Source organism: Gigantopelta aegis, chromosome 11 (assembly GCF_016097555.1).
Source record: "Gigantopelta aegis isolate Gae_Host chromosome 11, Gae_host_genome, whole genome shotgun sequence".
Classification (NCBI taxonomy): domain Eukaryota; kingdom Metazoa; phylum Mollusca; class Gastropoda; order Neomphalida; family Peltospiridae; genus Gigantopelta; species Gigantopelta aegis.
The window spans coordinates 13,339,869-13,365,046 of NC_054709.1; the positions used below are offsets into that span (position 1 = coordinate 13,339,869).

At 37.5% G+C, this 25,178-nt stretch overlaps 1 protein-coding gene across 1 annotated transcript in view; it reads right to left on the reverse strand.

The window, feature by feature from the left end:
• Positions 1-2,006: 2,006 nt before the first annotated feature.
• Positions 2,007-25,178, reverse strand: part of LOC121385440 (nucleolar GTP-binding protein 1-like) — a 25,081-nt gene continuing 1,909 nt past the window's right edge. The window contains exons 3-17 of the mRNA XM_041516122.1: positions 25,031-25,134; positions 21,920-22,003; positions 20,722-20,875; positions 18,908-19,000; positions 17,001-17,150; positions 15,805-15,912; positions 15,128-15,217; positions 12,025-12,135; positions 11,020-11,100; positions 10,227-10,278; positions 9,354-9,454; positions 7,034-7,146; positions 5,095-5,248; positions 3,355-3,495; positions 2,007-2,216 (exon numbers count right to left, since the gene is read on the reverse strand). Of these exons, the coding sequence (XP_041372056.1) occupies positions 2,064-2,216; positions 3,355-3,495; positions 5,095-5,248; positions 7,034-7,146; positions 9,354-9,454; positions 10,227-10,278; positions 11,020-11,100; positions 12,025-12,135; positions 15,128-15,217; positions 15,805-15,912; positions 17,001-17,150; positions 18,908-19,000; positions 20,722-20,875; positions 21,920-22,003; positions 25,031-25,134 (1,689 nt within the window). The 3' untranslated portion in view covers positions 2,007-2,063. The remainder of the gene's footprint in view (positions 2,217-3,354; positions 3,496-5,094; positions 5,249-7,033; positions 7,147-9,353; positions 9,455-10,226; positions 10,279-11,019; positions 11,101-12,024; positions 12,136-15,127; positions 15,218-15,804; positions 15,913-17,000; positions 17,151-18,907; positions 19,001-20,721; positions 20,876-21,919; positions 22,004-25,030; positions 25,135-25,178) is intronic.

A 25,178-nucleotide genomic window follows, 5' to 3' on the forward strand; every position in this document is an offset into this window, starting at 1 on the left:
GCGACGATTGAGAAGAATTCTGTAAAGAACTACAGTAGTGATACTCTCCATAAAATTACTGAAGGTGAATTGTGTCCGATTCTTCTTACTGTTGAATTCATAATGTGCGATATATTTGACAAATTAAAAAAAATTAAATCCAAAGACTTGTTTCGTGGAACATGATGATTTGTTTTGGAGGTTTCATCATGTCGAAATTATCTACTGCCCCTTAATTTATTTTGTTGAGTTTGTTGTCAACCATTAGTACTAACAATGATACTGCACTAATAAGGATTTCAGTTCCAACGATTTCATTAATTAAAAAAAAAATATATATTGTACAGTACTTGAATTAAACAAATACATGTGGATTGCATTGTGCGTTTTCCTCCTTTATTTGTCAGTGCTTTTAAATTGTTTTGTTTTTTTAACAGTGAAAGAGCCTATAGTCTGTCCCATCCTCCTACAAAAATGGTGGGTTTTTTTGCTGTAAATAATTTGTTTTGTTTAATGCAAGAAGAAAAGTAAGTGTTTTCGAAAAAAAGAGAGATACTATCTGCTCAAAAATAAATAACTTGTAGTCCATTCCGTAGCATGAAAAAAAGGCTTTCCCTGTGGGACGGACTAGTTTCTAAACACAACATCATATGTTTCACCGTTAGAACAATTTTTAATAATTGAAATCAGACATTACTTAAGATTTTATTGTTTAGATTACCCACCTCCATACATAGTGTTTATGGTCATCCTGATGTTTGTAATGCCATCAACTGCATTTTTTATAATAAAAAATTTCCCCATTTCAACTTCACACTTGTATCACTCTAAAAGTAAATTTATCCAGATGTGTTACAGGTTTGTAGATTAACCATACCTAGTCCATTTTCATGGGGTCCGACTGCCATGATTAGCAAGATTCAACACTTTTCAAAAATAAACTGTAGTTATTGTCCTAGTTTATTAAATCAATGAGTACCGTGATGTTTTGATGTTTTATGCTATATTTCAGTGTGCTGGCAAATGGGAAAGGTTGAGAAAATGGTACTATTTATTATAGATATAAAAATCGGAAAGTTGTTGTAACAAAGGGAGAGAACCCATTGGTTAACTGTTAAATATTGGGTAGATGTAATGCAGAGTTCATTTGGTGCTTGTGAATTCACCGGTTCTAAATTGTGAGTAGAGAGCGTTCAAGTGATTTATAGACATCTGCACTGTCACTCCAATCTCGAACACCCCAACTCATAATTGCATATAAAAGATCCCTTATTGCCAATCGAAAAAGAGTAGCATATGAAGTGGTGACAGCGGGTTTTCTCTCTCAATATATGTGTGGTCCTTACCAAAAAAATCTGACGCCATATAACTGCAAATAAAATGTGTTGAGGGCGTTGTTAAATAAACCATTTCCTTCCTTCCCAAACTCATAATTGCACAAATGATTTGTGTTCGTTCCACCATCTTGTGAAGATTGAGACAGAAAATTCTACCCAGTTCACAAGTTGTGTTCATGCGTTATTTCGTCAAATCTGTGAATTGGAAAATACGATATTCACGATTTGTAATGAATGCAGCATAAAGATCACAAAGTTGTATTGTAGCAAAGGAAGAGAACCCATTGATTTAAAAAAAAGAAATGTTTTATTTAACAACACACTCAACACATTTTATTTACGGTTATACGGTTGCAGATATATGGTTACGGGCCACATAAATATTGAGAGAGGAAACCCGCTGTCGCCACTTTACGGGCTACTTTTTTTTGAGTAGCAGCAAGGGATCTTTTATATGCGCCATCCCACAGACCGGGTAGTACATACCACGTCCTTTGATATACCAGTCGTGGTGCACTGGCTGGAACGAGAAATAGCCCAATGGGCCCATTGATTAACTGCTAAATATTTTTAACAGCAGCACATCAGCTAAACATAAAAGTTGATGCTGTTGTCCTCAGAACAGTAATACCTACACCTACATCTTGCCTTTTTACTTTATAAAGATGAAACAAAAATAAACAAGTAAGAAGCATTTTCCCCCAGTCTTTTTTAATCCCAACAACACGAGGATAATCGGTAAACACATTAACGCCAATCTGTTTTTCCAATTCCTCGTTTGCCCACGTAGAGATGTTTGGGTTTCATATTCAGAATCACCCTGTCGCCCTCTCCTTTCTTCGCTTGGCGATTTCTCGGGGTCTGGGCTTTCTTTGAAATCTTCCGCAGCTTTCGTCCCATCTGAAAACAGAGAAGAAAAAAATAGTATGGTGTAGAACATATTTACTAATGTTTTTATTAACACCACTAGAATGACTCTAACCAAAAACATGATGCCAGTTTCTGCTACGACTAAGGTAATTTTTATTGATATAAAAAATTAGTTTGTTTTTGTTTAACAACACAACTAGAGCACATTAATTAATCATTGACTATTGGATGTCGAGTCCGATACACTGTGTGAGAAGAAACTCACTACATTTTTTTCATTAGCAGCAAATGAGATCTTTTTCAGACAGGGTAGCACATACCATGGCCTTTGATATAAGGTCGTAGCGAACAGGTTCTAAGACTATAAATATTGGGTAGATGTAAAGATCACCATGTTGTGTTCTAACAAAGGGAGAGAATATATGGATTAACTACTAAACATTAGGTAGATTTAAAAAGCTTCATCTTGTGCTGTTACAAGGGGACCATTGATTAACTGCTAAATATTGGGTAGATTTCAAAATCTTCATCTTTTGTTACAAGGGGACCATTGATTAACTGCTAAATATTGGGTAGATTTAAAAATCTTCATCTTTTGTTGTTACAAGGGGACCATTAATTAACTACTAAATATAGCTGTAAAAATCACTGTGTTGTGTTGTATTAAAGTGCTATTGGAATCTTTCATATGCAGTTTCCCCATGTACATGACAGCACATACCATGGCCTTTAATATATCAGTTGTGGGATACTGGTTAGGACAGGGAAATTAACCCAGTCAGGAAATCGGGTCCACTGAGGTGATTCGATCCTACAACACCTCAGGAGAGCAGTCTATCGACTGAGCTATATCCCTCCCCACACTTGCTGTAACCCAGGGGCCCGTTCCACGAAACGATCTTATCGCTAAGATCATCGTATGTGCATAGCTACCGTATGCCCTTAAGGTGATCTTATCGCTAAGATCATCGTATGTGCATAGCTACCGTATGCCCTTAAGGTGATCTTAGCACTAAGATCATCGTCTGTGCATAGCTACCGTATGCCCTTAAGGTAATCTTAGCCCTAAGATCATCGTATGTGCATAGCTACCGTATGCCCTTAAGGTGATCTTAGCGCTAAGATCGCTTCGTGGAACAGGGCCCAGGACTAAATAATATACTCTTACCGTAGCATCTCTAATTCCGGACTGATCGCGAGGAGTTCTCGATTTGCTGCGAGAATGTGATCGTCCGTCTGCCGACTCTTCTCTCTTGCGTTTCAGTGGTTTTCGACTGGCACTGCGTGATTTCGCCGTCGCATAGTGAGACTGAAACGGAGAAGGTTCAATACCATGTTAAAAATGTAAAAGCAATCTTAATGAACTGAAAAGGTATAACAGCATGACTGGTTCACCTATAAAATGCCACAAAGGAAAAATTATAGTAAAATATTAACGTTTACTTTCGTTCCGAAAAGAACAGTAGTAATATTTTGATCTGTATTTGAATAAAGGCAGCACACAACATAAAAATATATAATTACAAACTTCACGCCCTTATAAGGTTTATTCTATTCTGATCGGACGATGTGACTCCAAAACTGAATGTTATCCTTTGATAAAACACCTCGGAAAATGACATTATTCGTAAAACAGGTCATGGAAAGAATGTTAGAAACTGACTGATGTATATTTTCAACTAAATAAATTGTGTTGTTTGTAATTATAAAAATATCTTGTAATTTTTGTTAATTTATCGATGCATATCAATCACAAATGTGCTACGTTATGCGATTTATACAATTAATTATACAACAAACAATTCTTATATAAATAACTTTCATTTTTAGCTAAGATTGGGAATTTAAAATGTTTGTTCGTTTGTTTTATTTAACGACGCCGCTAGAGCACATTGATTTTTTATCTTATCATCGGCTATTGGACGTCAAACATATGGTCATTCTGACACTGTTTTTAGAGGAAACCCGCTGTCGCCACATAGGCTACTCTTTTTACGACAGACAGCAAGGGATCTTTTATTTGCGCTTCCCACAGGCATTTAAAATGTTAATGGTTGTTCGTATAATCTGAAGAATAAAGTCCTAAGGATACTGATAGAGTCTCCCTTGTATAAATTGACAAAATTATGTTGGAATGTAGAATAGTGTTCAAATTTTCATTTATATAGAGAATATCACATGAGTGGCCATTAAAATGTATATATAAACGAGTGTAAGGGAGCTAAATGGACACAAATATAATATTCTATTTCTTACATATCCTCAAAAACAAGGTTTAAACTAAATTTAAACGTCTTTTTCCCCAACTAAAACTTAACTAAGGTGCTTGCACATGCAGCCGACTTATACGTCATAGAGCAATCAGTTTTAGGTTAACTTGTACATCACAGAGCAATCAGTTTTAGGTTAACTTATATGTCACAGAACAATCAATTTTAGGTTAACTTGTACATCACAAAGCCATCAGTTTTAGGTTAACTTGTACATCACAGAGCAATCAGTTTCAGGTTAACTTGTACATCATAGAGCAATCAGTATCAGGTTAATTTGTACATCACTGAGCAATCAGTATCAGGTTAACTTGTACATCACAGAGCAATCAGTTTTAGGTTAACTTATATGTCACATAACAATCAGTTTCAGGTTAACTTGGACATCACAGAGCAATCAATTTCAGGTTAACTTGTACATCACAGAGCAATCAGTTTCAGGTTAACTTGTACATCACAGAGCAATCAGTTTCAGGTTAACTTGTACATCACAAAGCAATCAGTTTTAGGGTAACTAATACATCACAGAGCAATCAGTATCAGGTTAACTTGTACATCACAAAGCAATCAGTTTTAGGTTAAGTTGTACATCACAAAGCAATCAATTTCAGGTTAAGTTATGAAGCACAAACGTTTACCTCATCCATGTTGTTCATGTCCAGACCAAGTTCTCCCATCTCTCCTTCCATCCGAGAGCGACTCACTTTCTTAGCTGTCCGAGGAACGTGAGATTTCTCCACCCGACGTCTCTCTCGCGACTCGATTATCATTATCTGACGCTTCTCTCGGATTCTGAAAGCAATCCATGGATTCAGTGACACATGAGACAACCCAAATGTCAAGCAGTTTACGATAGTTTTGTCAATGTATTGCAATTTCCACTTATCTGGTCAGTGGGGGGTGGTGAGTCTCAAGCCAGATTTTTATCTATATAGAGGACCAAAAAATCTCAAAACATATATTTTTGTTTTCGAGTTGGGTGGTGGTGACTGACTACCCACTGCACCCCCAGTTCCTAGTGGGGGATCGGGGGGGGGGGGGGGGGGGGGGGGGGGGGGGGGGGGGGGGGGGGGGGGGGGGGGGGGGAGGGAAGGCTCAAGCCAGATTTTTATCTATATAGAGGACAAAACAATATCAAAACATATTTTAGACCCCCCCCCCCCCCCCCCCCCCCCCCCCCCCGCATCCCAGTTCCTAAGTTTTATTTGTTCTGTATTCAAAATCACTTGTCCTGGGAAAGCAGGCAAGGCTCTGAAGTATATGACATCATCATGATTGCTTTTATACCATAACATGACGTTGTTAGATTTCGTCATATCCTTCCACCCCTCTTGTTGAGTATTCCATAAAAAGGCAAAATGTCAGCCTGCACAAAATTACATGTTTTTTGCCCTAGGCGATCTCAGCGAAGTCGATACAGATGACAGATTATCATCTAGTATGTGGAATTGGTGTCATTGTAATGTTTTTTTTTAAAGATTTCTGTCTGGACAAAGTGTGTGGAAAATCTAACAGTAATAAACCTTCTGACTACTGCAGGCGAGATATCTTGACCGATGTCACAGAAGTCGACACACTGTACACTGTCTACAGTGCATTCCTCAATTCATATTTCCCGCCGTTTTGCACACGGCACTCACCGGAAATAATAACAGACCAACAGGAACTAGATTACATGACAGTATGGCAGCTTTGGTTTTTAATTTTTTCAATGGAAAATTTTGAGTTGAAAAAGTGTTTTTTGGCAAGTATTTTTGCTCGACAGCAATGGTGGCATGCTGTGGTCATTTTCAGGAATCGATAGCCGATTGTGAGAGCTAATTTTATAACAAATTTGACTATTTTTACCAACAATAAAAATCACAAAATATTAAGATATGAATTGTAGTTTGTTTCCCAAAAACATTCTGGTCAGATAACTACAGTTATTGGGAATAATGAACATAAATACTGGACAGCTGGCCACACATGCTTGTAAGTAAACATGACTTTTTAAATATCATAAAAGTTAGAAAAATCCACAAAATTAATACTTACCGATTCAAATGCAAACTTTATTTCATGTATTTATAAATATTTTAAATGAAAATATGACTAAAAGTTGTAAATTTGTACCCCGTCAACGTGGTTTTTATCAAAAATTAATCCATTAGTCTGAAGATTAAAGGTAGGAGAGTAATTTATCGTAGTTGTTAACAGTGTGGTTCAGACGTTTAGAAAGGAAATGTTTTATTTAACAACACACTCAACACATTTTATTTACGGTTATATGGTGTCGGACATATGGTTACGGACCACACAGATATTGAGAGAGGAAACCCGCTGTCGTCACTTCATGGGCTACTCTTTTCGATTAGCAGCAAGGCATCTTTTATATGCACCATCCCTCAAACAAGATAGCACATACCACGGCCTTTGATGTACCAGTCGTGGTGTACTGGCTGGAGCGAGAAATAACCCAATGGGCCCACCGACGGGGATTGATCCCAGACTGACCGCGCATCAAGCAAACGCTTTACCACTGGGCTATGACCCGCCTCTCAGACGTTTAGAAGTGACACACAAAATACGACTAACAGTTTGGCCGTTGACCGCAATTCCATCATCTCTTCATCTTCTTCACTCTGATCCGAGTCATAGAACCCAGCCTGTTCTCTCAGTTCTTCCTCCTTCTCCAACTCATCGAGTTTCTGAAACAATCACAGAAGAAAGGAATGAATGGTTCATTTAACGATGCACTAATCTGGAGAAAACTTGGAGGAGTGTTTTCTCTTTTATAGATACATTACCTGTCCTCAACAAGTAAACAAAGACGCCATTTTGCAAATGGCGACCGACATTGTTACCTGGCACAACACAAGTGAATTTGGAATAAATAACACTTAAAACAAGTATAATTGCCAAAAAGAATTCAGCGATAAGCTTAATAAGACAAAGGAGGAAACGAATCCATCATAATAAAACACATGTAACATGTGGGGTGCACTTGTTGAGGACTGGTAACGTTGAAAAGAAAACATTTTAATTATGATTACAATGCATCAGACATTTGATTAACGACCACATATACTCTTCAAAAAAAAAAGTAGGGTAACTCTTAATAAGAATTTACAATTGCCAAAATTGTAAGGTATATTAGCTGTGGGGAATGGTTATATGATAATAGTGAATTAATTGGGCAAACATTACAACCTGGTAGTTCAGTATTACAGTAGGTTTTATGACCGCCAAAGATCTTGAAGGATGATTGGTGTCAGAAGTGAAATTTGAAACCTGACATTTTTTTTTATCAGTAAATCGCAAATTCAAACAATAAAATGACTGAAAACCCTCCAATACCAACTGTATGATCAACAGAATGAAAGAGTTTGACAGAAATAATGTTCCACAGTGATTAATGGACCTTTCTGGAAATTGTCAAAATCAGGAATGACACCCCATGCACGTGTACGGGGCAACTACTGATGCATGTGCAAACTATGGAATATGTTTCGATGTGTTGATAAACAGACCTGAACGTTCTTTACTAGGATGTCTGTGGTCAAAACATATGTTTGGTCTAATAGTTGATATCAACACTAATATTTCAGGTTTCCCTACATTTTTTGAAGAGTATATAATAAGACAGCAACCAGCTGACTCCAAGCAATGAGTTAATCTCTTTGATTAACTGCAGATCTTTTTTATTACAAACACATTTAATCTTACTATAGTAATAAAGATAATTTGGACTAAAAAATAAAGAAATGTTTTATTTAACGATGCACTCAACACATTGTATTTACGGTTATATGGCATCACACATATGGTTAAGGACCACACAGATATTGAGATAGGAAACCCGCTGTCGCCACTTCATGGGCTATTCTTTTTGATTAGCAGCAAGGGATCTTTTATATGCACCATCCCATAGACAGGGTAGTACATACCATGGCCATTGATATATCAGTCGTGGTGCACTAGCTGGAACGAGAAATAGCCCAATGGGCCCACTGACGGGGATCGATCCCAAACCGACCGCGCATCAAGCGAGTGCTTTACCACTGGGCTACGTCTCACCCTAATTCGGACTGTGCAATAAAAGAAATCTTGTATTGAACATATGTTTAATAGCAAGGAATGGAGAAAATGTTTTATTTAATGATGCACTCAACACATTTTATTTACGGTTATATGGCATCGGAAAACATGTCATGTTCCTATCCATGACACCCAGCATTACAATTCCATAAAATTCAACCAACTTTACAGACGAAGTAAGTTGTCTTATTTGATTAAACTTTTGTTAATCATAATATACAAAGGTGGGATGTAATAAATACAGAACCACATACCAGTTGTTTTGCCATGTTATTTATTGCACTCGTTAATAGTGCGCAAAATGTATAATATTCTTGTGCAATAAATAACTGGTATGTGGTCCTGTCTCTTTATTGTATTGTATTGTATTGTTTTAATTTGAACAAGCATTTTGAGAGTAGGTCTACTGCTAAAGCAATACACTTCCCCTACCTGACCCAACAATCTCCTAAATTCAAGGGCCACCCATCTGTGAAAAGTGGATAAATCGCCATGAAAGTTAAACTAGATCAGTAACAGTACATGATAAAGCTATATACAAAATTTCATTTCAATATCGGAAGGCACTCTAAAAAAAATAAGTTCGGAAAACCAATTTTCACACTGCCTAAATTCAAGGGCAATAACTCCATCAAAAATGGGTTAATCGCCATGAAAGTTAAACTTGATCTGTAACAGTACATGATGAAGCTATACACAAAATTTCAGCTCAATATTTCAAAGCCTTCTTCAGAAAACATATGTGGGACAGATGGACATGAAACCTATAATAAAATAGAGCATACTGTAAAAGTCAAACAACAAATTAGAAATCTACCTGCAGAATATCGGGATCAATAAAATCGGCGACATTCTTTCCGTGCCAGATCTCGGGAATAATGTCATACTTTTCTTCCGGATTCTTCAAGTCCCAGTGTTCTGAAACAAAAATCAGAAACAGTCAGTCAACATCCCAGTAATACATGAACATCAAGTTACAAAACATTCACTATTCCAGTCAACTAAACTTACTTACTATTCCAAAACAAACATGTAATCACTATTCTGGTTACTTCAACATTTAATCACAATTCTAGTCATCTAAACATGTAATCACTATTCCAGTCATCTAAACATTTAATGACTATTTCACTCAAATAAACATTCAGTCACTATTCCAGGACAGGCACTTAATCACTATTTCACTAAATAACATCCAGTCACTATTCCAGAACAAATATTTAATCACTATTTCACTCAGATGAACAATCGGTCACCATTCCAAAACAAACATGTAATTACTATTTCAATCAAATACATATTTAATCACAATTCCAGAACAAATGTTTAATCACTATTTCACTAAAAATACATTATTCAATATTAGCCCAGAACAAAACTTTAAAATCACTATAATTCCAGTACACATAAAACAAACATTTAATCACTATTTTACTGAAATAAACATCCAGTCACTATTAGCTTATAATAAACATTCAAATCACTATTTCAGTACATTTAATCGGTCCTACAGAAATACAAGGATCTGAAGTCACTTCTCAAAACATTATTTTCACTATTACCAGTTCAGTGACTAGTAGAATGAAACACCAATGCTATAAAAAAAAAAAAGAGTTTGTTTTGCTTAACACCACCACTGGAGCACATTGATTGACAACACAACCGAGGCCGGTAAGATTAACAAACTTACTTCTGAGATCCACAATGTAATCATCTCCTAGTTCCTGTTCAATGTCGCGTTCCTATAATACAGAAACATTTATATTCAGTAACCTGAGTAATGAGATTATAACTAGATATTCAGTATGTTTCAAAACTTAGATTTAATAATAACACCACCACCCCACCCCAACAAACAAACAAGAAAGAAAGAAAAAACCTTCCCAAATATTTAACACAAACGACATTTTTTTGTATACAGATGATATTAATGAGATCACTGGTGAAGCTGCAGTTATTTCCCTTTCAATATGGGACTATTTAACAAGGCTGTGCTCTTCTGTTGAGTATCCCTTTCCAATTCGGCGGACCAGTAAAAAATGTGCCGAATTTCCTTCATTCAAATTGTGCACCCATTTCCCTTTGGCATTAATCCTATGGGACCATCCAAATTCCATAGCACAAAACCACTCTCTGCCTGTTAACGACTCCGGTTGGGCTGCTGGTGCTCTCTTGCATCTGCCAGTGCAGGCGGTCCCTTCTCCCACCCACCCCAACCCTTTCCTGTCCTGGACAGAGGAGCCAGCCGAGGCCGGCACCTGTGCCCGTGACAGGCGTGTGCTAAAACAGCTTGCTCTGAACATGCATGTTAAACCCAATGACCTGACCTCTGCTGAGTACCTTGCGTGTTCTTCTGCCTGTAGTCCCCATGTGTTTGCCGGTTTGAGTCTGCGAGCCCCCTCTTTTCCCTCCCCAACTCTCCCTCCCCCACGTCTTGGAACAAAGAACCACCCCTGAATCAAAATAAAGACCTAAAGACCTACCAGTCGTTTCTTGGGTTTCACGCTTTCTTCCATTGATCGTTTCTTCCTCAATACAGCTTCAGGAATACACGGAGGTCGCTCCTAAATGAGAAATACACAAACCATTTAAACACACATAGTCAAACCTGTCCTAGCGACCACCTGTAATCAGCGGTCACCTGCCTTAAGTGGCCACTGTTTTCCCTCCCAAATTATTTTAATTTAAATGCACCTGTAATAAGTGGTCACCTAAATCAGATCCCAAATCGGTAAAATACCTGTATTAAGTGGCCACAATAAATGTTTATTGTTATATAAAAGGGATATTTTAACAACAGCGATAAAGTGCAGCAAATAACCGATCTTCACACCTTCAGGAATACTAGTACCCATTCCATTCCCATCTCTACTGTGTATCAATTAAGAATGTATGAGTCTGAAATGCATCCAACTGCCTCTGGGTAGACTAAGCTTGACATTTGTAGATTCACTTACAATGACAATACAGGAAGCAGGAATTAAATAATTGAAAAAGAAAACAAACTTATTGACAACAGTTAAAATAATAGATTCCAATCACATGTTGAATGTTGATTTATAGCCCACTGTGAAGCACACAACCATTAATTAGAAGTACAGACAGCAAAAAAGAAACAACATCAAACTCGGTGAGCCCACTGACTACTTCTTGCTCCACAACTGGTGTATGGTGCATATAACAGATCCCTTGCTGCTAACTGAAAAGAGTAGCCCATGAATTGGAGACAGCAGGTTTCCTCTATCAATATTTGTGTGGTCCTTAATCATATGTCTAACATTATATAACCGTAAATAAAATGTGTTGAAGTGTGTTGTTAAATAAAACATTTCCTTCTAATTATTTCAGATCGAATCCAATCTACTTTGCCAAAATTACATTGCACCAAACAACGAAAACAAAACCGAAAAATCGCATCCATGTTACAGAAATTATCACAAAAAAAGGAGGGATATTTCTCTGGTTTTTTAATGACATTTTCGATTTACCTTTTCATCTCGTTTGGCTGGAAAAGCAACACGAAGTCGGTTGGTGACATCTGCCACTTTCTTCGTGTGAATCTTTCCCTGAATTCGGTGAGCTAACAACCGGTCACACGCCTACAAAACAAAACAATAAATACAACATTTATAACAAATTCTCATGTTTGTATAACATAGCCGTTTCAATTTGAACCCGTAGTTGGCTTAATAGAATCGACCACTAAGTTCTTTTTAATGTACATTGTGATGAACATTCATAGATGTAACTATAAACTAAGTTTGATTAGTCCAGACCTCAACGTAAAAAAAATCCTGAGGGGTGTCATTAATTACTCTCGAATTATATTATGGGGGGCCATTTAGGATATCATTATTTTGATACATATAAATTCACATGTGAAGGGTGTATACTACCAAATCAAATCCCATAGACAATAATAGTAACATATGCGACAATAATAATAACATATGTGGCTAAAACTAATACATGCAGTGTATCAATCGACATAAATGCCACGGATATAAATAATACCACCACTCACCCTTAAAGTTTAAAGGAAACATGTCACGTAAACCATATTTGGCACCAACCATGTACAATTAATTATAAATTGAATCACCTAAAAAAATTTTTTATAAAAAATTAATTACTTAAAATATCTCCATAAAAGAACCCCAGATACGAGCTCTTAGCGGAAATTGCCGATCTTTAATGAGCAGGGCAATCACGAGGTCCGTGACGTCAGAGACGCGTCGCTTGATCTGACGCCTTACATTTTAAAAGCATTAGTCCGTACCACGCATAAAGAATCTAAGACTTGCACAGCTTACCAAAACAATGAGTGTTCGTTCGCAAAACGTTTTGCCGTATCAATATGAGCTGTTAGTAAATGAAGAAAGACACACATTTACTTACAACAGTGATACTGAAGAAAAAAACGGATAGCGAGTCGGAGGGTGGAGAAACTGATGGTGCCAGACCAGACCGGTCGACCAATTTACAGCCCGGAGCCCGAAAGTAACCCGGAGACAAAACCAAAAACTCGGATGCTAATGCCGAGGTGTATACTGTTCATATTTAGCATAAAGATACACCTCGATATGATGTATTTAAATATGTAAAAAATATAAATGTAGGACAAACATTTTTGGGTGGTGTTTTTTTTAGAAAATATCGCATTTTTTATGTTCGGGCTGTACATAATGAAATCTGTATGCACAGTGTAAACAAACGCTCTAATTTACGACAAGGCGCTTCACTTTAATTAACCTGGCTTGTAAAACAACATAAATGACTTGAGAGTATAATCAACTTTTAAACTAAATATATTTCTATTTGCATCAATAGAACGAAATGGGGTTATAGTATTTTTCTCTCATAAAAAAAAGTAGCATATTATTAGGCCTATTGGTTGGGTGCGTTAGAGTAAAAACGACCACTCACGATACCCAAGTGACAATTTTCTTTGGTACTACGTAATTGGTCAATTTTGTAATTTTAGATGGGAAAGTCTACTTAATCAAGGGTTTTACAGCATTATTTACAGTAATGAAGCAGGGCGGCTGATAATGTCCATTAACATTGTACAATAGTCGTGACAGGTTACGCCACAATACCCTGTGATCTTAAAAAAACTGGCACGTATTTTGTACGTATGTCTAGACCGTGGTAATCACTTACCTGGTCGATACCCTGCAATATACACCTGCCAATCAGGAATCACATGTGCAGGCCACGGAAAGAAAGGACCAATTAACTAAAACAACACTCCGATTCTCAAGTCAGCCCGTGGATGAAACACAAATAGTTATTTCGACACCGACAGTAGTGGTTTATTTTGTATTGAACTTCGTGTTGCTTTGGGGCTTTGGGCGATGAGGAACGTTTTTGTGACGTATTCCGCCCGAAGATTAAAAACATTATTTAAAATTATTATTGTTTTCTACACGTTTTTTAAAAACATATTTAAATACATCGTACTGAGATGTATCCTCATGCCAAATCCCATGTTTGTATATGCCATATTTAATTACTTATTGACGTTTCCTTCTTCGGACGGTGAATACAGATTTTGTTATGTAGGCCTACAGCCCTAACATGAAAAATATTTTTTTTTCCAAAAAAATAAATAAATAAAAAATTCTACATTTTTGTTTTAACATATATAAATACATCATGCTGAGGTGTATCTTTGTGCCAAATATGTACAATGTACACTTCGGCATTCGCAATCGAGTACTGTATTTGTCTCCGGGTAACGTTCGGGCTCCGGGCTGTAAATAGGCTGACACCAAAGTACTATGCGGTGTTGGTGTCCAATCTTTTCTTTTGCGATAAAAATACACGCGTCTTTCTTCGGATACAATCCTTTGGAAAACCATAAAAAGACAATCCCGATCGTTTAAAGTGTTTATTTTTACACCCAAAGGCCGCGCAGTACGGCACTGTTGGACTGGAAAGATCGTAAGCCCCTTACTCCATATATAAACAGTTAACAACAATGGAAGAGTACAGCGGCTCTGACGTCACTTCCCTTTTTTTTTTCGAACGCTCACGAAGAAATATGCATAAATCGTACTTTGATACTGATTAGCGTAAGTTCTTCATTTTAAGTTAACTACACGTATTTTATTGTTATAAAGTTATTTGTATATTATTTTTATATCATTTTTCTTTTAAAATGAGCTATAATATGGTCTCGTGTCATGTTTCCTTTAAAGTGAATCAGAAAAAATTGGGGGTCAAGCTGCTCATTTCTGAGATTTCTGAGTTTATGACTACCCTAGTTCTGCACAAAATATGAGTACTTTTTTTTAACAGGTTTCAAGCACATGGCTACTTAATACAGTGGTACTAGATGCAATGAAATTATATACATTTTTTGCACAGATAAAACTAACAGGTGAGGCGCAGACCTTTTGTGTGTATGTGTGTATGAGATATATTTCTTGTATCTGTGAAAATCTCCTTCACAGTTGAATTTGAAAGGAGAGTCTGGCAAACACTATTTTTTTACACTGTGCCGACCCTGGGTTAAGATGAAAAGTCAATATTACACTGTCTCCAAACTCTTAATAATACCAATGATAAATTGATATATTCTTGTACCTCATTTCTGATGGCCATCACACCTTCATCGGTTAGTGTGCTCATTTCCAACACTGGTGTGACATCCCGGTCAAAATCTTCAAACAATTTCTGAAAAGGAAAATATGAACTTCAGAAAAATATGTTTCACATTAAGTCACAGATAAATGTTAAATGACAACCCAACACATATTAATCTATGGCTAAACTCTGGTTATTCTGACAACTCATCTAGACAACCCACTGCTGTCACATTGGTTATTCCTAAAAAGTTCAACAAGGAACCTTTTATGTTCACCTTCAGGCCTCAAAAAATTGCGTGAATGATCGTTTCGGTCATGCGTCATTTGCGCATGTCTAGTTCTGCACCCCCCCCCCCCCCCCCCCCCCCCCATTAAAAATATTTTACACTATCATTGGGTCAGTTTTAGGTTTAATAAATATCTATTAGTTTTTATTGCATATTATGAAACCGTTTAGCGTGACATTAAATATTAGTCGACAGCTGCACCTGTAGGCTAATGTATTCACTTATGCCGCTAAGGATGTTAGATTCAAACAGTCTTTTATAGTCAATTCCTATGTAATAGCAAGAATTTATACAGTGTATTATTTGTGTTAACTTTGTTCACTTGCTTACTCCCCCCCCCCCCATGTAATTATGGAATGATCCCATAACAAACATTACTCGGATGTACCTTTTTCTCGGGAGGTAATTCATTCAGTCTGACGATATCAACTTTATTTACACACACGATCAGAGGTTTGTTGGTGAACAGCGGCTTGATATTCTCAAACAGGGAAATCTGTAAAATAAAAACAAAAGATTTCAACTACTAAAAAAAAAAAAAAAAACCCACGCACACACATCAAAGGACCATTTTAAAAATCATTTTATTATGTCACCTGTCTGTATATTTCTTCAAATGACATCCTCCACCAGGGCCAAATCTGGCGGGGTGGGTGAGTGAAGGGCAAGGGGGAGATGTCTCCATCAGGGCCACAGCTGGTAAATGGAGATTTGGGGTGCGGGTGATCAGTTCTCACCAAAACACAAAAAGGTGTCTCATTCAGAATTACATTCTTGTTGGCTGCCAACAATTGTTAGTGGGATATAATTTATTTTAATGTAGCTGTTTAAATAGAGAATACTACCTGAGTGGCTGCTAAATACTATTTATGACTTGTTTTATAACATATCTAATGGACACAAATACAGTATTCCAATTCTTACATATCCTGAAAAAAACCCCCACAGATTGAAAATAAATTTGAAAATAAATTTAAACGCCTCTTCCAACTGAAATGTATTTAAGGCCCTAGTCAGACAAGTTCTTTTATTTGCAAGGGATCTTTTATTTGCACTTCCCACAGGCAGGATAGCACAAACCATGGCCTTTGTTGAACCAGTTATGGATCACTGGTTGGTGCAAGTGGTTTACACCTACCCATTGAGCCTTGCGGAGCACTCACTCAATGTTTGGAGTCGGTATCTGGATTATAAATCCTATGCCTCGACTGGGATCCGAACCCAGTACCTACCAGCCTGTAGACCAATGGCCTAACCATGATGCCGGTAATTAACTTGTATGTCACAGAGTGATCGATTCGACTGTGCTTTGTTTTCATTGGATGGTATGGCACTGGTGACATAGTCATCACCTAGGAGCAGCCATTCGTATGTGTTTAAAATTTTATCACATGTATGTGTGTTACTGGCATGCATTATCAAAAGTAACGATAATGTTCTCACCAATGAGTGTGTAAAAAATAAAGTTATTTTAAGGACAAATTAAATATACATACATTCCCAGACAACATTTATTTTTGTGATTTAGTAGGGCAACTGCCAAATAACCATACCTTACAGTAATATTATTTTTTAAATGATTACTTGTTCTTCCAAGGAGTGGCCGCACTGTTCTGATAAATCCATAATATACAAGATGGCCGCCCGGATGTGAGCGAGGGCGGTGATCGCTTGCATTTCTATAGTGTTCCGATCTTCTAGACTGTGATCCAGAATTCCTGGAGTGTCAATCACCTGCAACAGCCAATGAGAGGTCATAGCTAAATGCCAATCAAAAATATTTTCGAAATACTAATTAAAAATTAAAACATCTAGTCAGGTTGAAACATTTTAACGAAGAAAGAAAAAAAGAGAAAAAGTTTGTTTTGTTTAATGACACTACTAGAGCACACTGATTTATTAATCATTGGCTACTGTATGTCAAACATTTGGTAATTTTGACATATAGTCTTAGAGGGGAAACCTGCTGCATTTACCCATTAGCAGCAAGGAATCTTTTATATGCACCATCCCAGTCATACCAGTCATGGCGCCCTGGCTGGAATGAGAAATAGGGCAACGGACCCACCAATGGAGATCGATCCTAGACTGACTGCGCATCAAGCGAGCACTTTATTACTGGGCTATGTCCCAGCCCCTATTTAATAAAGAAAGCTACAAGAGTGGCTATTAGACATAAAACAATGTTATGTTTCACTTGTTTGTCAGAAAGAAGAAAGACATTTTAAAATCAAGCCACACTTATAGTTGTATCAAATTAATGTTCAAACACCTCACTGAAGGAAGGAAGGAAATGTTTTATTTAACAACGCACTCAACACATTTTATTTACAGTTATATGGCATCAGACATAAGGTTAAGGACCACACAGATATTGAGAGAGGAAACCTGCTGTCGCCATTTCATGGGCTACTCTTCGATAAGCAGCAAGGGATCTTTTATATGCACCATCCCACAGCCTTTGTTATACCAGTCATGGTGTACTGGCTGGAACGAGAAATAGCCCAATGGGCCCACTGACGGGGATCGATCCCACACTGACTGCGCATCGAACAAGCGCTGTACCACTGGGCTAAGTCCCGCCCCAAATACCGCCCTAAGGTACAGACTCGTGCCACAAAACGTGCCCTAAATGAGAATTATTGGAAACACCACACTAACTGAATAAACGCAGTTTAATGGTAAGAGAGAAAAGTAAAATGCCTGACCTGCCACCATAGATAAACACAGTTTAATGGTAAGAGAGAAGAGTAAAACGTCTGACCTGCCACCGTAGATAAACGCAGTTTAATGGTAAGAGAGAAGTGTACAATGTCTGACCTGCCACCCTAGATAAACACAGTTTAATGGTAAGAGAGAAGAGTAAAACATCTGACCTGCCACCCTAGATAAACACAGTTTAATGGTAAGAGAGAAGAGTAAAACATCTGACCTGCCACCGTAGATAAACGCAGTTTAATGGTAAGAGAGAAGAGTACAATGTCTGACCTGCCACCGTAGATAAACGCAGTTTAATGGTAAGAGAGAAGAGTACAATGTCTGACCTGCCACCATAGATAAACGCAGTTTAATGGTAAGAGAGAAGAGTAAAACGTCTGACCTGCCACCGTAGATAAACGCAGTTTAATGGTAAGAGAGAAGAGTAAAACGTCTGACCTGCCACCTAGATAAACGCAGTTTAATGGTAAGAGAGAAGAGTACAATGTCTGACCTGCCACCGTAGATAAACGCAGTTTAATGGTAAGAGAGAAGAGTACAATGTCTGACCTGCCACCGTAGATAAACGCAGTTTAATGGTAAGAGAGAAGAGTAAAATGTCTGACCTGCCACCGCAGATAAACGCAGTTTAATGGTAAGAGAGAAGAGTAAAACGTCTGACCTGCCACCGTAGATAAATGCAGTTTAATGGTAAGAGAGAAGAGTACAATGTCTGACCTGCCACCATAGATAAACGCAGTTTAATGGTAAGAGAGAAAAGTAAAATGTCTGACCTGCCACCGTAGATACTTGTAGTCAGTGTGTCCCACATAGAGAGACTTCGTCGTAAAGGCGTACGGCTGGACATCAACATCCGCTCGCGTTATCTGAAATAAATAATCAAGTTTTCGTTAACAAAATCCAACAAAAAGAATTCAGCGACACCACTAGAGCACATTTGATGCGCAGTCGGTCTGTGATCGATCTTCGTTGGGGAGCCCATTGGGCTATTTCTCGTTCCATCCAGTGCACCACGACTGGTAAATCAAAGGTCGTGGTATGGTGCATATAAAAGACCCCTTGCTATACTAATGTGAAAAAAAGTAGTGGGTTTCCTCTCTAAGACTATATGTCAAAATTACCAAATGTTTGAAATCCAATAGCCGATGATTAATAAATCAATGTGCTCTAGTGGTGTCGTTAAAAAAACCCAACTTTACTTTAATTAATGATTCTAATGATTCTTTTAGTTTGTGGGAGATGGATCTAAATGTGAAACTAAATGTTGAACTAAAGACAAATGTTGCCGATGCAAAGTAATACCCAGGGTTGCAGAAAATACTTGCCCGCTCGCCAAATTGTTACAGACAATTTAGAAATGCAACAACCTACCCGACGATCTACCTGTCTTTTTGATTTGGTTTGCCACATGATGTTGATCACTTACCAAATGTTCTTAATAATGTTCCATCAATATATCTCTTTATATATAATTTCAAGTGAAAACACTGTATACTATAATATTGTAAATAATATATTGTTCTATAGACTGGCGGACTAGTAGAAATTCTGGTGGGCTAGTAAATTTCAGTTGTTTCTTGTCCGACAGGCTAGTTTTCATTTCTGCACCCCTGAATAGCTATATCTCATGTTTTTACTTTGAAAAAGCAAGACAAAAAATAGGTGCATTAATTTGCAACATACTATTTTGTTCTTCCAAGAAAGAATATTATTCAAAAGAAAAGAAAGAAAAAAACTTTTATGGAGGGTGGTGAAGAAGTTTTGAAATGATTCCTTTGTAAAGTGACAAATATGTAGCAGGTTGTTTATAGCTCAATATTAATCACCCACCCAAACAAAAATAAAGCACAAAAAAATCATCACTGTGTTAATAATCTTGAATTAATACCAGGCTTTCTGCAAGAAAATAACTCGAGGGTACGTAATACAAACGAAACAGACCGTATATCTCATGTTTAAATCCCCTACCCCACCAAAAATCATCACCATGTTGATAAACTTGAATTAATACCAGGCTTTTTTCCAGAAAATAACTTGAGGGTACGTAATACAAAGAAAAAAAAGACCATAAATGCCCCCGTTTTGGCTAGCTCTGGGCCAGCAGACAATTTTGCTAAATTATCTCTTAAAACTACAAAAATTGCAGAAAACCAGTTATTTTGTAACAAAATACCAATTATTGCATGAAATTATTTCGTCAAATTAAAATAAAATTTGCCGATTGTTTTTGAAATTTGTCGAGTGCCAGAGCTAGCCCTGGCCACGTGCTTATAAAATTTAAAGTCCAGACTTTAACGTAACGCTATTTGAATGGCGTTGCCATGATGTTAAAGTCTGGACTTTAAGGTTTATAAGCACAGGTCTGCTATGGTGGCTATGAGTTTGAAACCTTCTGAAACTGATCACTGCATTTCATGTACGTTGACAACTTTTAAACAGCAGTTCTTTTATAATCATCTACATGTATCTAAAAATTATAAAAATTTATCCAGTAATTTCAAAGATGTTAGGCTTCATAATTGTACTCTCCATATGCTCTGGCAGAAACACTGAATACCCTCCCACAAACCATAACAAAAACTCCCACCTTGTTGATAAAGCTTGACTTTCCAACGTTGGGGAAGCCACAGATGAGTAGAGTCCTCGTGTTGGGATCAATGGAAGGGAGACGAGACAGGTGCTGCCGAACCTGCTCCAAATACTCCAAACTCTGCTTCTGTCTCTTCATTATCGTACACATCCTGAAATCATTAACACGAATGGCTAAGGAAACCCGAACATAATTAAGACGAATGCTAAATGACAGCCAAAAATTCTGAAATAATTAAGACAGTTAACAAGTATTTAATACATTCTGAAATAATTAAGACGAATGCTAAACGACAGCCGAAAATTCTTAAATAATTAAGACAATTAATAAGTATTTAATACATTCTGAAATAATTAAGACGAATGCAAAACAACAGCCGAAAATTCTGAAATAATTAAGAAAAAGATGCATGTACAATCATCTCATCTTCTATTCAGCTGAGCTTGTGATTCTTATATTTTAATTTTATTTTGCTCCAAAATAAGGCCTGCTAGAAATAAGACAGCATAGGGCAGATGGAGGGTTTGGGACAGTGCGTGACAAATTAGGACCTCACTGGTGTATTTTAGAGCATTATAACATTAAAATGCAACAGAATCATGAGGTCAACTTCAGCTAAATGTAAGACAAGATGATTATACATACATCTGTATCTTGAAAAATGACCTGCAAGTTATACGAGTAATTTTAGCCTGCTGGTGAATTTTTATTTCACATGCTATGTCTAACAAATGGACGACTTTTTACATGTGGCTAATTTGAGCCCTGCTTTGTAACCTGACTATCACAGGCTACAGCTGGCGGAATCCTGGATTCTTTATTGTTTTTACATCAACTATGGAAGAAGAAAGGAAATGTTTTATTTAACGATGCACTCAACACATTTTATTTACGGTTATATAGAGTCAGACATAAGGTTAAGGACCACACATATATTGAGAAAGGAAAACCGCTGTCGCCACTTCATGGCCTACTCTTTCGATTAGCAGCAAGGCATCTTTTATATGCACCATCCCACAGACAGGATAGCACATACCACAGCCTTTGATGTACCAGTCGTGGGGCACAGAATGGAGCGAGAAATAGCCCAATGGGCCCACCGACGGGGATCGATCCCAGACCGACTGTGCATCAAGTGAGCGCTTTACTACTGGGCTACGTCCCACCCTACATCAACTACGGAGGCATAACCCACCTGCCAAGAGCAGCACGCTTCAGCTGTTTACATCGGTACAGGGAATCGCCATACTTCAACAGACGAACGTAGTCCTTGGCGACGCTGTAACAGAAATACACATATTAGAAAAAAAATTCAAATCCACTAGCCATGGGATCAGTGATTTTAAAACTTTACAAGCCACGACTAAAAATTCACTAGCCCTACTTTTTATTTTACTTTTTATTGTCCCCAGAAACATAAGCAAGGTCAAGGTTGGGGCCTTAAATCATTGCTGTACATGGTATTATTGTATACATAATTAAAGCTATACACTCGTATATAAAGCACTTATTAAACAATATGTGTATACATATGCATGTGCGTGAGGGATAGAGAGAGAGAGAGGGGGGGACAGACAGACAGACACGGACGTGTGGAGTAACAGGGAGGAAGCCGAAGATAGACAAAAGGGAACAGAAACGGCGCGAGCCGTATACACACATACATAGTATTCAATATTAAGATGAAACAGATAGGCTTAACATGATATTGTAAAACAGGATATTAGCAATGCAAAAGCCTTACATAACTGAAGAGGAAATATTCTGGAGACTAGGAAGAAGAGTACTAGAAATAGAGACAAAGAGTGAGAGAAAAAGAAGAAGAAGAAGAGAAAAAAAAAAAAAACTTTCTTGAAAGATAAATAAGATCAATGCGATCTTTAAAAAAAAGAAATTATAGAAAGTCAATATACGTTTTCCAAACTGGCGATATTTGGCATAAAAGTATGTTTATTAGCTTATTCGTATATTTTGCTATTAATAAGTTTATACATGAATTTATACAATTTGTTTGAGGAACTGCTGCCACGGTTCCCACTGATCATCAAAGTCTTTATACAGGCAATTTTTATAAAATATATATTTTTCAATCTGTATTTTATCAATAATGAATCTTAGCATTGCGTTTTTATTTAATCTGATCTTTTGTAATTTCGTTCTATATATATAATACTTAATATTAATAATGAACCAATTAATAAAACAATGCTTTTTTGTTATGATACCAAATAAAACCATGTTTTTATCCAACTGAAATTGTTCACCTTTTTTTAATGCCCATTCTTCTACTGCTTTCCATAGGACAGTAACTTTAGAGCACTCATAAAATAAGTGTTCCAGTGTTTCTAGCCCTACTTTACTTTTAAGTTGAAACAATTGTACTAAATAATAGTAACAATCAGAAATGTCACCTAAAGAGGAAGATAGAGCCTATAAACACTAACACTGGGGGTTGGTATGGGGTCAGGATATTTATATTTACAAAATAAACTTAACTGCAACATTTGACACAAAAAAGTCACTAGCAGTCAGGCATGGCAATAGTAGTTATTTACTAGCCCAACATTGAATATCACTAGCCATGGGAGTGGGGCTACCATAACCTAGAAGCCCTGTACTAGCCCAACATTGAATATCACTAGCCATGGGAGTGGGGCTACCATAATCTAGAAGCCCTGTCTGGCATGGCAATAGTAGTTATTTACTAGCCCAACATTGAATATCACTAGCCATGGGAGTGGGGCTACCATAACCTAGAAGCCCTGTACTAGCCCAACATTGAATATCACTAGCCATGGGAGTGGGGCTACCATAATCTAGAAGCCCTGTCTGGCATGGCAATAGTAGTTATTTACTAGCCCAACATTGAATATCACTAGCCATGGGAGTGGGGCTACCATAATCTAGAAGCCCTGTATAATTACTTGTTAACAATAAAAGCAAACCAGTGTTCTGTCAATTCCAACCAACTTTCCAGAAGAAGTAAGTTGTGTTATTTAATTAAACTTTTGTTGATCATAATACAGAAAGGTGGTATGTGATAAATACAAAACCAGATCCCAGTTGTTTTGCCATTATTTACTGCACTTGTTTATAGTGTGCATAATATATTTTTGTGGTATAATATTCTTGTGCACCATAACATGACAAAAAAACTGGTAATATGGTATGTATTAAATTGCCTTCGCAAGATGATCTCAATTTCGATGGCTGTATATGAAAGAAAGAAAGAAATGTTTTATTTAACGACTCACTCAACACATTTTATTTTACGGTTATATGGCGTCAGACATATGGTTAAGGACCACAGATTTTGAGAGGATACCTGCTGTCGCCACTACATGGGCTACTCTTCCGATTAGCAGCAAGGGATCTTTTATTTGTGCTTCCCACAGGCAGGATAACACAAACCATGGCCTTTGTTGAACCAGTTATGGATCACTGGTCGGTGCAAGTGGTTTACACCTACCCATTGAGCCTTGCGGAGCACTCACTCAGGGTTTGGAGTTGGTATCTGGATTAAAAATCCCATGCCTCGACTGGGATCCGAACCCAGTACCTACCAGCCTGTAGACCGATGGCCGGCTGTATGTGAATGCAAATTGTGAATTACAGAAGCCTGCTACTGGACTAAAGTCATGAATAACATATTTCCCAATTCACAAATTATGAAGAGCATTCATTTGGTGAAATAACCCATGAACCTGTGAACCGGGGTGCGATTATCTGTCTCAATCTCCACAACTTGTGAAAAAATGGCGGTACAAACACAAACCATTCGTGCAATTATGAGATGGGGTGTGTGAGATTGGAGTGACAGTGCAGATTGTCTGTAAATTGTCTGAACGCTCTCCACTTGATGAAGTTGTGTTCACAATTTGGAACTTATGAATTCACGATCACCAAATGAAGAAGGAAGGAAATGGTTTATTTAACGATGCACTCAACACATTTTGTTTACGGTGACATGGCGTCAGACATATGGTTACGGACCACACAGATATTGAGATATTGAGAGAGGAAACCCGCTGTCGCCACTTCATGTGCTACTCTTTTTTTGATTAGCAGCAAGGTATCTTTCATATTCACCATCCCATAGACAGGATAGCACATACCACGGCCTTTGATGTACCAGTTGTGGTCCACTGGCTGGAGCGAGAAATAACCCAATAGGCCCACTGACAGGGATCGATCCCAAACTGACAGCTCATCAAGCGAGCGCTTTACCACTGGGCTATGTCTCGCCCCTCATTCACCAAATGACTGCAGCTTAATATGAGGGCCTGATGACCTCAAACCTGCTCACTTGTCTATGAGATGTCTGGCCGTGTTGATCTGTCCCAGAGCCAACTTGTAATGGTCTTTGTCATACAGCACGTTCATCAGATCCGCATAGAATGGGTGGATATCCTGGAAAAACAACCACCCCAGAATAAATTTAAACACAGACCATA